This window comes from Phocoena sinus, chromosome 7 (assembly GCF_008692025.1).
Source record: "Phocoena sinus isolate mPhoSin1 chromosome 7, mPhoSin1.pri, whole genome shotgun sequence".
Lineage (NCBI taxonomy): Eukaryota > Metazoa > Chordata > Mammalia > Artiodactyla > Phocoenidae > Phocoena > Phocoena sinus.
In genome coordinates, this window is record NC_045769.1 from 30,240,676 (window position 1) to 30,256,053 (window position 15,378).

At 39.3% G+C, this 15,378-nt stretch overlaps 1 protein-coding gene across 6 annotated transcripts in view; it reads left to right on the forward strand.

The window, feature by feature from the left end:
- Positions 1-14,134, forward strand: part of INO80D (INO80 complex subunit D) — a 72,246-nt gene extending 58,112 nt beyond the window's left edge. For all 6 annotated transcript variants that reach the window (XM_032636905.1, XM_032636908.1, XM_032636904.1 and 3 more), the window contains 2 exons: positions 637-794; positions 2,147-14,134. In XM_032636905.1, the coding sequence (XP_032492796.1) occupies positions 637-794; positions 2,147-3,312 (1,324 nt within the window). In that variant the 3' untranslated portion in view covers positions 3,313-14,134. The remainder of the gene's footprint in view (positions 1-636; positions 795-2,146) is intronic.
- Positions 14,135-15,378: the final 1,244 nt, after the last annotated feature.

Below are 15,378 nucleotides of genomic sequence, written 5' to 3' on the forward strand. Positions count from 1 at the left end.
TTGGCTGCGTTGGGTCTTCGTTGCTGCACGCAGGCTTTCTCTAGTTGCGGCGAGCGGGGGCTACTCTTTGTCACGGTACGTGGGCTTCTCATTGCGGTGGCTTCTCTTGTCGCGAAGCACGGGCTCTAGAGCGCAGGCTCAGTAGCCGTGGCGCCCAGGGTTAGTTGCCCCGCGGCATGTGGCATCTTCCCAGACCAGGGCTCGAACGCGTGTTACCTGCATTGGCACAGGCGGGTTCTTAACCAGCACGCCACCAGGGAAGCCCTGTTTCTTTTTTTTTTTTTTAATTATTATTTTGACCAGATTTTAAATTCTACTATAAAGTACTAAGACACACTCGATATACCAAATTGTAATTCATTTTACTAGTGCACCAAATTATCATTCATTCTAATTTGCAGTAAAAATAGTATCTCCAAATGGTTGTCTTCTCTTAATACATGGGTAAGCGTTGCAGAAGTGTGTAACTGCATACGGTGAGGTCTTTCGTTTTGGTTTCCGATTTCCTTCTCTTAGAGTAGGAAGGGAGACATTTTGAGTTAGGATTTTCCGTTTTTGCATCGACAGACTTGTCTTGGGGACACTGATGTGGAGGTCAAGTGGGGGGGGCGGGGCCAATCGTGTCGTATTTCCCAGGAGCCCGTCCACGCCAGAGCTGAGTGCTGATGAGCTGCCGGATGACATTGCCAATGAGATCACTGACATTCCACATGACTTGGAATTGAACCAGGAGGACTTTTCAGACGTCCTGCCACGGCTACCTGATGACTTACAAGATTTTGATTTTTTTGAAGGTATGGTCAATGTTTTGATTGGAGAAAACTGTTTTTTAAAATGAGTTTTTTAAAGGGGGAGGTAGGTTTTTGAGATATGTTTGGAGTATCCCTCCTCACGTGTAACATCTTTCACCAGAGACAGGAAAGGTAAAGCACTAAAACTGTTTTACTCTTTTTAGAAGGTGAGGCATGTACAGTTTTTAGACTGATATCCTAGCCTTAGTGGATCAGTAGGTTTGAGAGCTAGGTTTATAACTTTGTTCCTTTACTTATTTATTATCTTTGGCCTCACCACGCAGCACGCGGGATCTTAGTTCCCCGACCAGGGATTGAATGTGGGCCCGTGGCAGTGAAAGCCCTAAGTCCTAACCACTGGACCACCAGGGAAGGCACCTACCTTCATTTATTTTATTTTATTTCTTTTACATCTTTATTGGAGTATAATTGCTTCACAATGGTGTGTTAGTTTCTGCTTTATAATAAAGTGAATCAGTTATACATATACACCCTTCGTTTATTTTTGAACAAAGACATTTAAAATTTGAGTTTATTGAAACCTTTCAGAACTTGTCCTCATTTTAATACCCCACCATGTACTTCAATTGAAGTGCACTTTTCCAGAACAAAGTTGACTTAATACTGCCAATTCTCTAGTGCTTTCAGGGGAAATCTTTTCTACTCTTAAGAAGGTTTCTTTCACCATTAAAAACTGGATATTTTGGGGGTGATTAGTCAAGTTCCTAACAATGGGTTTTTTATATTGGAAATGAAATCAGTGAGGCCTGTGACTTCCATTTTGTGAAAATCACTTAGAAAGGGGAGAAGGATGAGAGGGGAAGAGTAGAGAGTAACGCAAAAGCATTTCAAAAGGTAACCTATGAAGTGAGCTGAGTGCTTGGTGTTGCGCTGAGATATGCACGTGAGTTCTGTATCGTAGGCTTCACAGCTGCCCTTCCAGCTGGAAGAGCCCAAGAGTAGAGGAACAAAGGCGGTTCCTCCCACACAGCCTTTTGTCTCAGATCTGAACTGATTTGACATGTTTTCCGTTTTAATGACGTTAATATAGCTTCGGGTAAAAACATACGTGAAATCAGATAGTCACCACGTGTTTTAAATTGGTAATGCTTAGACTCCTAAGCACTGAACACTTCTCTCAGACGGATTTTGATAGTGCCGTAAATGAACTGAAGATGTGATTCAGGTTCCGGGACAGCTTGACCCCTCACACCTGTCCTGCAGCTGAATATTTCACTTTTTTCCTCTCCATCCGATCCTTAATAGAATATTGTTACACATAATTTCGCTGTATGATTTTTGTGGTCTGGGGCGGTGAAAGCTCTGCTGACTGTTGATGGCTCTCGTTTACTCAGGCAAGAACGGGGACCTCCTCCCCACCACCGAAGAAGCCGAGGAGCTTGAGCGGGCCTTGCAGGCCGTGACGTCTCTTGAGTGCCTGAGTACCATTGGGGTGCTCACCCAGTCAGATGGTGTGCCCGTCCAGGAGTTGTCAGACAGAGGAATAGGGGTGTTCTCCACAGGGACTGGAGCTTCAGGAATTCAGTCCTTGAGCCGAGAGGTAAACACGGACCTGGGGGAGCTGCTGAATGGGCGTATAGTACACGACAACTTTTCTAGTCTAGAGCTGGATGAGAGCCTGCTCCGTTCTGCTACCTTGTCTAACCCACCTACACCCCTGGCAGGGCAGATCCAGGGGCAGTTCTCTGCCCCAGCCAACGTTGGCCTTACTTCTGCCACTCTGATCAGCCAGAGTGCACTTGGGGAGAGAGCCTTCCCAGGACAGTTTCATGGACTTCATGATGGCAGCCATGCCTCGCAGAGGCCACATCCTGCCCAGCTGCTGAGCAAGGCAGATGACCTAATCACCTCACGACAGCAATACAGCAGTGATCATTCACACTCCTCGCCCCACGGAAGCCATTATGATAGTGAGCGCGTGCCGTCTCCCTACAGCGACCATATCACCTCTCCCCACACAGCATCTTACTCTGGTGATAATATGGCAGCTACCTTTTCAGCAGAGATGCCCATCATGGCACAGCACTTGCTCCCAGCCCAACTTGAGGTGCCACTTGGAGGAGTCGTAAACCCCAGAACTCACTGGGGCAATCTCCCTGTCAGCCTCGGAGATCCCTCTCCATTTAGCAACCTTCTCGGCGCAGATGGACATCTTCTTTCCACTTCCCTATCCACACCACCCACCACTTCGAACTCAGAGACCACACAGCCTGCCTTCGCCACCGTGACCCCCAGCAGCTCCAGTGTGCTTCCGGGGTTACCGCAGACCAGCTTCAGTGGCATGGGGCCTTCTGCTGAACTGCTGGCCTCCACCTCTCCCAAGCAGCAACTCCCTCAGTTCAGCGCAGCCTTCGGCCACCAGCTGAGTTCTCACAGTGGCATCCCCAAGGACCTGCAGCCCAGCCACAGCTCAATAGCGCCTCCCACAGGCTTCACAGTGACAGGTGCCACAGCTACAAGTACCAATAATGCGTCTTCTCCTTTTACCTCCCCTAACTGAGCGTATCTGTGTGCTTGCAGGCAGGTGGGGAACCTGGTGTTTTCTATCTTGTTTTCCTCTTTATCACCCCTCTCCCCTTTTCCTAAAGAAGATTTTAAAAATAACAGATGGGGACTAGAGGAGAACTCCCTTTTCCAGTTAAGCAGGTTACCCCGCAGTGGACCTCGCTTCAGTGTTCACGTGTGCTCCTTCGCACTGGTGCTCGTTCCCTCCTGGCAGGTCCACTCTCCCCCAGTGGTTTCCTTCGTGGCTCAGCACAGTGACTGGATAGAATCGACTTTTAGCAGCAAGTCCTAGAAGTGAAAGATACCTCAGATTACCAGTGCCCTTTACTATTTCCTAGTATTCAGATCAATGCTTTCCATTCTAATACCAGGTCTTTACATAGGTGGTTCTAAATGGAATGAGCCTATTCATTGAGTTCCTGTGTAAGAGACGGCAAATGGTGTGTAGAGGCAGATCAAGGCTCTGACTTAGCACCGACTGCTAAACATCACGTGAGGCCAGGATTCCATTCCTAATTGTGATCATGTTTAATTAAAAAGAAAAAAATTAGTCTTTTAACTGCCTGTGTGTATGTGTGCACCCACGCGTGTGTTTTTGTGCAGGGCAGGAAGCAGCTGTCCCATTGTTTTGTTTTTTTTCTTTCCTAATGAGTAGAAGGCTCTTCTCCTTTCCCACATCTCACAGCCCTGATAAGGTTGGTCATTCTTTCCCACTGAGTTAACTGACTTTCCTGAATGGAGAAGGGTGGTGATCTGGTGGCGTGAATAGCACAACCCTTTTCTGCTAAGTTAGCCCAGAACACAAAAAGCTGAATTCATGTCAGTGCCCTGCAGATGTCGTGAAAAGCTTGCCTGGAGGGACTGCAGGGTTGCTGCGATTCTGAGGTCTGGTGGTTGGTTATATTGCCTTTTTTAGACATGGATTTGTTTCTAAATCCCTCTTCCATGGAGTATATTCGCAAGATGTAATTAAAATATTTTGATGTGAAAAGCAGGATAGGTCAGATAGGTTTGGAAAGATGGGATCTGTGAACTCCTTGATCCATCTTTTGCTTTTGAATTTTTCATGTTTACAGTAGTGATTCTTTGGTAAGATTTGTAAAATGTTGAAGACACTTGTAGAATCAATGTACCAGTTGTGAAGTGATGTGTAATATCTGAAGGATACACATTTTAAAGTTTCTTTCAAAGCGGAATATGGAAATTAGACAAATTTTACCCACCCTTTGGTACTTTTAAAATAATTTAAGTATTTAGGTTTAAGTTTGGGGAAATTTTTTTTTTTTTAAGTACCAGAACTTTAGGGTTAAAAATCCCATTGGATAGTTTAGTAAGTTGGTGACTATGAAATGAATATGTGAGGTTTCTTTTTACCTGCCTTCTCCCCGACCCCCGATCCCGCAGCCCAAGGGTGGAACTAGATTTTAAAGGCATCTGTACTCTGCTTTTGCTGAGAGGTTTCACTGTCCCTTGAGATACCATTGGCTATTTATACCTGAGTCTAGTCTAATTTACATATATATATTTTAAGATGAGTAGAGAGAACATATCTATTAATGATGGGATATAATAATTCATTTGTCAGGGAATATTTGATCTTAATTACTTTTCAATAGGTAAAGATTTGGATGTATTTTCCTACTTCCTATATGTGTGCTCTTTATGCCGTGCTAATTCTAACCAGTCCCTTCTTTTGAAAGCTTTCCTTTCTCTGCTTTTTAAAGGAATGATGGTAATCAGCAGGCATTATGCAGATAAAACGTGCCTGAGATTATGGAGGGGAAATGTCACATGACTGTATGAAATCATTATATGCCCTATTTTGTATTTATTGAAGTTTCTTTTTGTGGGCCAAAAATATGTTTGTAATATATTTAGTTTTTTTTTTAATCATGATAATTGATTGGAAGATTTATTTTTTAATAGCTTTGCCTTTTCTGCAGATTGAGAAATGTCTAAATTATAAAATTATGTCACAAAGCAAAATTATATTTGGTAGCACCGTAAATTTCTATTCTGAAGGGTGAAAAGAGATCATCTGAATATTTTTCACCTGTGAACCTATGTTAGTAAGCTTTTTTATTTTAATGTACTGTAATGAAATGATTATGAGTAGTTACCTCTGCTCAAAAGTGTCATTTAGTTTGCTAAACTCTTCACATCCCGTTACAATCATCACGAGATAACTGTCCATTCCCAGTGATTCGATTCCGTCTCCATTGTGTACTAAGTAAAGGTTGTAGCAGAGCAGCCCATTGACTTTCTTTTTTACGGAGGTAAAAGTGGTACATACACATTGACTTTCTCATCAGCCTTTCTTTGACAGTGAAGGGCAAGTCATGGGACGTTGATCTGAATTTTTCTGGCTATTTGTCCCTTGTGGTAGCTGCTTAAAATTCTTCAGTTATCAAAACTGAGTTTGCAGTAAGTTGCACATTTTATTGTTTGCAATTTTCTGTTTTCTGTGCATTTTTAAGCCCTCTTCTGCTTTCTGCTAAGGAGGCATGAAATGATCAGGAATGTTGCCAGTTACAGCTTCACACCAAAAACTTTGAGTAAATTCATTTTTGTGTAGATGCCCACGATGATAGCTGAAGAAAGGGCACCCGTAGAAAGTACCAGTGTAGGTTTGAGGAGTTAGCAAAAAAAACAAATTTTTCTTCTCGTTTCGTCTACTTCAAAACAAATATCCGAGCTTGCGATTTGTTTGTTCTTGCTGTTTCTTGTGAGTCCCTTTTTGGAAGAGAGAAGAACATCTGTGAACCCAGAGATATCTGTTATGTTGTTCTTTTAGCTAATGGAGCAATTCTAGTCTATTAGTAGTAGGTTGGCTATTAATATGTAAAGAAAGGAATGAAGTGTCTTTTACTCCAGAAATATGAAAATCAGTGTCTTTTAAAATAGCACTTATTCTATAATAAGGCAATACTGGAATCAAAAACAAATTTTATATAAGGTTCTATTTAATTAGGTGGATATTAGCTTTCACTCTAGTGTTAAACTCATGAGAAATAGTGGCAGAGAAGGTTCACTCTGTTTCTGCAGTACTTTGGGACCATTCATAAAGGCCAGTTAGATTGTGTTAATGTGATTTAATTTACAAAGTTGCTGCAGTTAATGGATACGTTCTGTGCTCTGAGAATTCCATTCTAATGTATAATATTCACTGGCTGTGATCTGTAGCATCCGAAGGAAAGATGTGTTTTTCTCCTTTACACCCTCTGCATAATTGTTAGTATTATTTTAATTAAAGTACTCAAGACATTGTTTTTCTTCTGTACAAATGGCTTAGCAATTTGCACATCTGGGTAGGTTATGTAGTTAGTTAACAATTCGCAATAGTAAATAGCAATTACATTTAACCCACCAAGCGACAGACTATGCAATGGAAAAAGTTTCTAATTATCGTCGCATAGCTTATGTGGCAAAGGGTTATTTTCCCCAGTAACCCAGCATGTGAGACAGAACTGCTTCATAAACGACTTCCTGAGCGATTCCATGTTGGCAGGCAGTACGGCGTGTCTAGTGTCCTTCCATGAAAAGAGTATAATTTAATGAGAAGCAAATAGTAGGTATGGAGATAAAGTTGGGAAAAAACTTTTTTCTTTTCCTTAAACTTGTAGTTTTTGTCTTGAGCGGTTTAAGGCTAACGAAAGCTAATACTTTATCTTTGCCAAATAGTTACTTATAAGATTTATTTCTTTAATAAGCCCAACCTCTCAACCGCAAGTTAAGAATCATCACTTTTCTGCGACTAACAGTAAAGCTTTTCCTTATCAGAGCTCGTTCTCAGTCAGTGATCATAATCCACAGAGGCAAAGACAGTTCTTTGATTTGGAAGGAAACAGTGTCCGTGATACATGCAGATGCCCTAGCTGTACAATTTGCTTCTTACATGAAGAAATTTGTATTTCTGTTGACCTTTACCGTTGGGCTTTTATCATTGGGCACTAGAATTTGAGCCTATGTAGGTCACGCCCATCCTGTGAGTTCACTGATACCTGCCTGCAGTCCTTCCTGTGCCCCTGCATGGTGGGAGCGGTGGTGACGGGTGGTAGCTTCGTCGGCAGTGCTTGTGTGGGGCACGTTGCCTTTTCTTCCCGCTAGTTCAAAAGATGGCTGTGGATGGTATCGCAAGAAGATGAGGATGTTAACACCACCAGGCGAACCAGTTCAAGTTTTATAGGGTTAGAAATTCCTGTAAGTTTTGTTTAGGTGTCTCGTTTCCAGTTTCTTCATCCTTTTTCTTTTTAGCCTTCTTTTAACATTCTGTTAAATTCTGTTTTTAATCTGGTATATATAGAATAAATAATACAGTGGTCTTTTAAATGGTCAACAGAACGCTGCAGTTTAATGAGGCAATTTAAAGGATTCCCTGGAAGAAAATGTAGTCATACCAGATCTTTCATCACAGACACCTACATCGCTCCAAGGATTTTTTCCTGACAAGAAATATATTTCTTGAGGATGGGGTGGAGGGGGGTGGTGGGAATATATATGTGATAGAACGTAGATTTTTTTTTTTTTTCTCTCAATACATTGAAAACAGCTGAATTTTCATGGGCATTCTATAGAAAAGTAAAACAATGTAATGACTTCTTAATATTCTGAACTTTATAAAGCTTTCCAATATCATATTCTAGAGGGGCCCGAAATCCATGTTCAGTAGATTAAAGTAGCATTTTTTAAATGCCACCTTTCAAAAGATGTGTAATAAGATATCAGTGAAGGACATAGTTGGATATCCGTTAAGCATTTTCTTCTTTCCTAACCAGTGAGTTAGGAAAGAAAACATAAAACATAAATGAATAATTATGTCTCTCCTAATGACCGGTGTCATTAATGTGAAAATTGTGGGTCAGACTTAGCCTTATTTCTAAATAGCAAAAATTCTCTTTTCACTCCAGCTCTTATTTTTTGTTAGCTTTCCTCTCTGCACTGTGATAACAGAGCAAATAAAAAGAAACATGGCATTTCAGAGAGAAAAAAAGAGAGCAAACTTGAAATGACTTTTTTTACCCCAGGTTCCCAAATCTTGGGGCTGTTTGGCTACTTTTGAGTGGCAGGGTTTTGGTGATCTGAAGTTCAGTCCAAAAACAGTCTTATTAGAGACCCGGCACTGAAGTACACACACACACACACACACACACACACACACACAATCTGTACTGCTCCTGGCCTAAGAGTAATAGAATCTTCTTTCACTTGGTTTTTGTTTGTTTTTTTAAGCTGGGGACCACTGAAGTAAGCTCTATATGCACCCAAAGTTACCCTTGGAAAAATTTTCGGCATGCCGTGCAGAAGGCTCTAATGCAGCTAAATGCCACCCTTGCTTTTACTTGGGGGATAGACTGATTTGCCCTGAAATGACTCCACCCTGCGTTGTTGAGGTACAGTTGGCTCCAGCCGAGTAGTGTGGAAGGGATGGGAGGTTTGGTGCTTGTGACGGTGTCTTCATCTGCTCTGAAGGGTTGAATCAGTTCCTCTCAACAGTGATAGTTCTTTTCACTGTATAGTGTTGAGTATGTCTCAGGGATTCCTTGTGGAAATTAGGGCAGTTTTTAAAATAAGAAAATAGTTTTAAAAGAAGCTAAAGGTGACTCATCATTGAAGAGAGCGCAAGAAAGAGAAAACATTTGGTTTCGTAGCCCACGGTGTCTTGCATGGGACGCTTTTCCTTCTTCAGGCTCTCATCTCAGCCTCAGCATACAGAATCCTTTCCCACCACGCACAGCTTTAAAACTTTTATTTAAAAAATTTCCTTCCCCAATGAGCTTTCAGAATACTTATTGTAGATTTTAAGAGAAAAGGTATATTAATTTATACTATTAACATCACCTCATAAATTATAAGTTTTATACTAAAGCTGTATTGAGTGTAATGAATTATGTTGCCTATGTGTTTAATAGCTAAAAAATTATATATGAGCTTTTTTTTTTTTTTTAAACAAAACAAACTAGTGAAGCACCTTTTTACACTGGATCTCTGCCGTGTCAAGGTGTATAGCTATCCTTTGCTACCTTGCAGATATATAAAATAAAAGGATATCCTGGGGCCTCAAAACATAGAACACCTTTAGACCATTTATTACTGCTCATAGAACTGTTGAGAATGATGTCTCTTTAGTAAATGATCTGTGGTTTACACTTACGATGGCTAGAAGCTTAGTTACAGGGTAAATAGAAATACATAGATCAAGTAAAGCTCCCAACTACTGTAGCTGGAATTTGTAAACTTAAGTTTTTAAAACCTCTTTTATTTCCTATGGATTTATTCTTTAATTACAGTTAAGTTGGGAAGTAAAATAGAGAAAATAATAAATCTAGATGTTCTCAGTGTCTTATTCAGGAACTTTTTATCCCTCCTCACTAAGGAATTCCCACTGTGACTTAAAAATAGAATTAAAGTACTTGTGTGCATGTATATGTCTGTGCTTTTACACACATGCAAAAATATACATTGGGGGCACGTGTGTGAGAGAGATGAATGTGTGCTTAGGTAAAAAGAGAAAAAGGTAACAATGTATAGTAGAAATATGATTTATTTAGTTGAGGGTATTGGAGTTACTTTCTCATCGTCTCTGTTGTATAAATACACCAAATTCTTGATTATGTTATGTTAAAAGGCTAGCTCTGATATCATGTGCATTTTATTTTAACCTTTTGATTAACTTATGCTATGTTTTTAAAATAACTCAAGAAACAGCAGGTTCTAAAGACCAGCCTCTCACTTTTGAGAGTAAAAATAAGAGAAACAGACCTGGACATGAGCTGTGTTTATCTATTGGGGTGATGGGACCAGAGATCAGCTGAACCTTTTTTATGTTAATAATAGATTTCTTCATCTTCTGAGTTATAAGATATTATTGATCACCTTTTCTTGGTGAAATTAAGAAAAGTATAGGCCTTTTATAAAGAATGCCATTTTTTAAGGGGCTGCTTTGTTTAAAGAGTTGGTGGGGTCATTTCACCATGAACATTTCAAAGCGGGGTTGATTTCAGTTATTTCCAAAATTAAAAAAAAAAAAAAGTTACTCAGTTGTGTTGTTATTTATGAAGTTAGCATGCCCCCCCAACCCCCATATTTTGGCTATACGAAAAGTTATGCTACCCTTGACTATTTACCTGATTTATCTGGAATTTAAAAAAAAATACATTCCTATATTTTGAGTTTTGTCTTTTTGCTATACATTCATTACTGAAGTATCTGGTGGTCTAAAATAGTCAAAGCTAGAGTTGTTATTAAATGCTCCGATCACATTTATTTTTAATATTAAAAAATCATATACTTTGAAACATGTCAAAACAACTTCTAATAATCCATCTGAGTTTGTAGTTACCTTTGAAGCCTCATTCATCTTAGATAACTCAAGACCTGGGAAAGCTTTGTACGTTGTTCTTTTTACAGTTGTATTTTTTGCAGCATCTCCCAGTTTCATTCACTCTTTGCTTTATAGGTTTTTAAAATCTGCGTATTTCTTGTACATATGCATGCAAATGAAAGAAGGGAGGTTGTATTGGTGCCATTTCTCCCTTCAGTTACTATGGGATTTGCTAGAATAAATTCCCCCTGATTGAAGGGTGAAAATAGACCCTTTTGTGTATATCTGTACAGAGATGTGTATATGGGATGTGGTGGCACTTTGCTGAATGTGAACTTGCCTTGTCAGTGGAAAGATTGAGAAGTATTATGTTTATTTATACATTTGTATAAATCTATATATACACGTATGTATATGTGTGTGTATAGATAAATATATATATACATATATTTCCCTAAAAAAAGTGTGTGTATAATAGATAAACAGCCTTTGTTAAGCAAGATTATACGTCTATGGAAAATTCTGGAGGTGACAGTCTAGGGTAATCGTCAGAGCATACAAAGATGGAAGTCCTTAGGATTATAGTCTTGTTTATGAGTTCCTCTTAGAACTGTACTTACTTGCCAGTCTCACTATTCTTCATCTTCATTACCTTCTAAGTCAATTTCTCAACATTTAAAAATCACACTTCGTTGTGTTTTTTTCCCTTTATTATGTCCTTTCTAGCCAGAATCATTTGGCTTAGCCATATTTCATTAATATTTCACTCATTTCTTTTAAATAGCTTTTGTCTCTGAAATTTCCCAGAAGATACAAATTTTGTATATAATACTTTTTTTTTTTTTTTTTTTTTTGCGGTACGCGGGCCTCTCACCGTTGTGGCCTCTCCCGTTGCGGAGCACAGGCTCCGGACGCCCAGGCTCAGCGCCCATGGCTCACGGGCCCAGCCGCTCCGCGGCATGTGGAATCTTCCCGGACCGGGGCACAAACCCGCGTCCCCTGCATCGGCAGGCGGACTCTCAACCACTGCGCCACCAGGGAAGCCCTATAATACTTTTTATAGTAATTTTGAGAATTGGGCATCATCTTTGTCTCAAAACAAACAACCAATAAACCCAAAAAACAACATTCAAACAAGACCACTTCGAAAGTTTTACCTAGATAATTTTGGGACGTTTTACTTAAATTGAAAAAGAACATAATTATGATTTTATGATTGACATTAGTGTTAGGTTTATTTTGTCATTTATTGTCATTAATTTGTCCTTTCAAAAGTTTGGTTTACTTTGTGATTTAATCATAAATTTACCATTTTCGTTTTAATGGAAAGCCTCTTGAATTCTATAACCTAAGCCTCTTAAATTCTATAATTCATTTTATTCATGATGAAACTGCTTTAATGAATTCGTGTGTAATGAGTTCTGCTATATTTCCTTTTGACTTTTCTCACATTGGTGACATCCTGTCTTAACTTTGCTGCAGCTCTCTAGAAAACTTGCATCCCTATATATCGTGCCTTTAAAGCTTTTATGCACACACAGACAAAAGTGTATATATACATGTCGGAGCATGTGTACATATACTTTCATATATACTCACACAGTATGTCTCTAGTATATATTGTGGGAGTGGATATATAGATGTTCAAAGGCAATGAAATGTTGCTCTCTAGATATATATGTATATAAATAGTGTTGATATACTGTATATACATATGTATATGTATGAGTTTTAAATGGCAATCTTTTACATTTAGCAAAATGCTGCCCCTACTGGAATATTGTCACTGCAATGGCAGTTGTATGTAATGATTTAAAATACACTATCAAAAGTTATTTAAAGAACATTTAAAAGTCTCATCTAAAGACGTCCACACATTATTTATTTATCTTCCTTTTCCTTTTATTTTTATTTTTTTTAACTGAAAGGGAGACTGTCATTTTTAAAATGCCATCTGTCCCGTGAGAGGAAGAGAGCTGGAGATTCACTTGGTGAACCTTGTGCATTTTCCTCTCTCTGAAATGGAGATGTGCCACAAACTAACCTGTTTATTTCAGTTATAAAGCAATCCTAACATTTCCATTACTGTATGTCATCCACCATCTCCTAGACCAACTTAATTCACCAACTTGCCTCTTCCTTTCATTAATAAATAATGATCATTAAGATCATTTTGCCTGGGGGAAGTTAACTACTCTCTAGCTGCAGGGAAATATATCACCTAATTGTTATTCAGCCTTGTTCAAAATTCAGCTTTGAGAGAAGGCAGCTCTCTCATGCAGTTGTCTTAAGTAGGTTTTGCATTTATTTAGTTAGAGGTCTTCCCAGACTTTATTATTATTTTTTTTTTTTAAAGAACTCCAAGTCTGCACGCACTTGACCTAGATTTAATTCTTACTCCCCACAGCTTCAGGTATTTTTCATTAGTATATCGATTTGATACACTGAATGAAAGACTATTATGAGAAAACTGTTACATATTTTATTTTGTGATGAGTTGGCAGCAGATTCCATTTCAAGACCTTATAGAGAGAGGAGTGTGTAAATGGACAATCCTAAATCTTAAGATGTTAACAAAAAACAGGTGGAGTAAGAGTACCCCTGAAGACTCTAGAAGTTGGGGTTTGAGGGATTTCACACAGTAGCTTAGCTGAAACTTGATATCAGAGGCAGCCTTTAACAAGCCTCTTGGCAATTGTATGGTACTAACCAGAGTACTGAAGTACAGATTGAAACCAAGTTGCAGTGGGAAATCATAGGTGAGGTAGCTTATTGGAAACCGGTAAAATGACAGGTTGCACAGTTTCGAAATCTCTTCTAACGAAGTAACTGCACGGTAGCAAGGACTAGCCGTTCTCAAAGCCCTTCTTTTTCAGTGTTCTCCTTCACCTTGGCACACAAGTATGTTTTAAGGCCATACATGAAAAATATATACAAAAAAAAAAAGCTGCTTAAAGGGAACTTACAAACCGAGAATCTTCTCTGTATTTGTGTAAGTAGTGGCTGGAAGCTTAGTTATGTGCACAAAAGCTAGGAGCCACTTGTTTCTGCACAGACTGTAGGAGCTAGATGAGGAGACTGGCAGATTTTGGGAAGAGACCCCAGTTCTGAGGAAAGGCATATCTATAGCATTGGGTGTGCAGGTGCTGGGGGAGACCACACTTTGGGAGATGATGGGCTTTCGGTTTGTAATTTCCCTTTAAACAAGAAGAGATGGCTCACGTTTTCCATATATATCTCAATGAATGTACTGTATCACCGTTTTAAAAATTTGATGAAATAATAATGGATTGGTCTCCTTTTGTTATCTGGTCCTTGTTTAATTTGTTTAAGGGTTTTTGTATACAAAGGTTTACATTTTTATGTATATTTTTCTTGTGTAAAAACTGATGTAATATGTGTATAAAACACTGTATGTATTATCTGTATATAGTGTGACAAAATGATTTTTCTTTCTTTCTTTTGGATGTATTAATAAATCTTGCTGTGAAGTAGCCTTGCTTTTGGTTTAATTTCTTTTGCCTGGATATTGATGGAAGCTGCTAATCCAGGGTAGGTATTTTTTCCCCTTTGTTATTTAAATAGTGTGTGTGTGTGTGTGTGTGTGTGTGTGTGTGTGTATTTATTTATTTATTTATACCTTATATTTTGTCAAGAACCCCAGGATGCTATATTTTTTTTTTTTGCGGTACGGCCGGCCTCTCCCTGTTGTGGCCTCTACCGTTGCAGAGCACAGGCTCCGGATGCGCAGGCTCAGTGGCCATGGCTCACGGGCCCAGCCGCTCCGCGGCATGTGGGATCTTCCCGGACCGGGGCACGAACCCACGTCCCCTGCATCGGCAGGCGGACTCTCAACCACTGCGCCACCAGGGAAGCCCCCAGGATGCTATATTCATGGTACTTTATGGTTAGACTAACAATGATTAATATTTGTGTAATAACCGTGGATCAATTAAATGCTACTCAAGATGACTTTAATGTGGTATCCAACCTTGAAATCCAACTGGAAGTTGCATTGGAAATTGTTATATGCTATAATGGAGGTCTTACAAGCCAATTTCTATTTCATTTAATCAGGAGCCCTTTCTCTATTCATTTTCATAGTTTCATAAGTATAAGAACAAACAAAAAACTGGAAGAAACACTCTTCCTTTAAGGCAAGGTTCCCCAACCCCTGGGCCACAGATGGGTACTGGTCCCTGGTGCCAAAAAGGTTGGGGACCGCTGCTTTAAGGCATTGCCAAGTGCCTTGTATCTCCTTGGAATTGAATTTTTTTTTTTTTTTTAAATATGTGGATTGGAACTTTTCATTTCCTGTACTGAGGGATTTTGTGGTACAAATAGAGGCTAGGAAAAAATTCACGAAGAAAAATTAGTAATCTTCTAATCACACATTCCTTGTGTAGAGATTTATGATTTTTAATTTTTGTGGGACATTTGTACTTTTTCCCCGATTTCTGTCTAATCCAGGCATGTTTAAGATACATTCCAAAATTGCACTTTGCTTCTCTGAAAGAAATTAACGTTCTGCAGCTAGAAGCAGATGACCACAGTGCTAGTGAAATGGCAGCACTGACAGCTTCGTTCCGTTTCTCTGCATTTGAAATTGACAGGGTATGAAGAAGAATGCTTGAAATTGATCTGTCCATTTCTTCAGCTATACAGTAGTTGATTTTAAACTCCTTTTCTACTTAAGGATAATTTTCTAGATATCTGTGTAAATGCAGAAACTTGAGATTG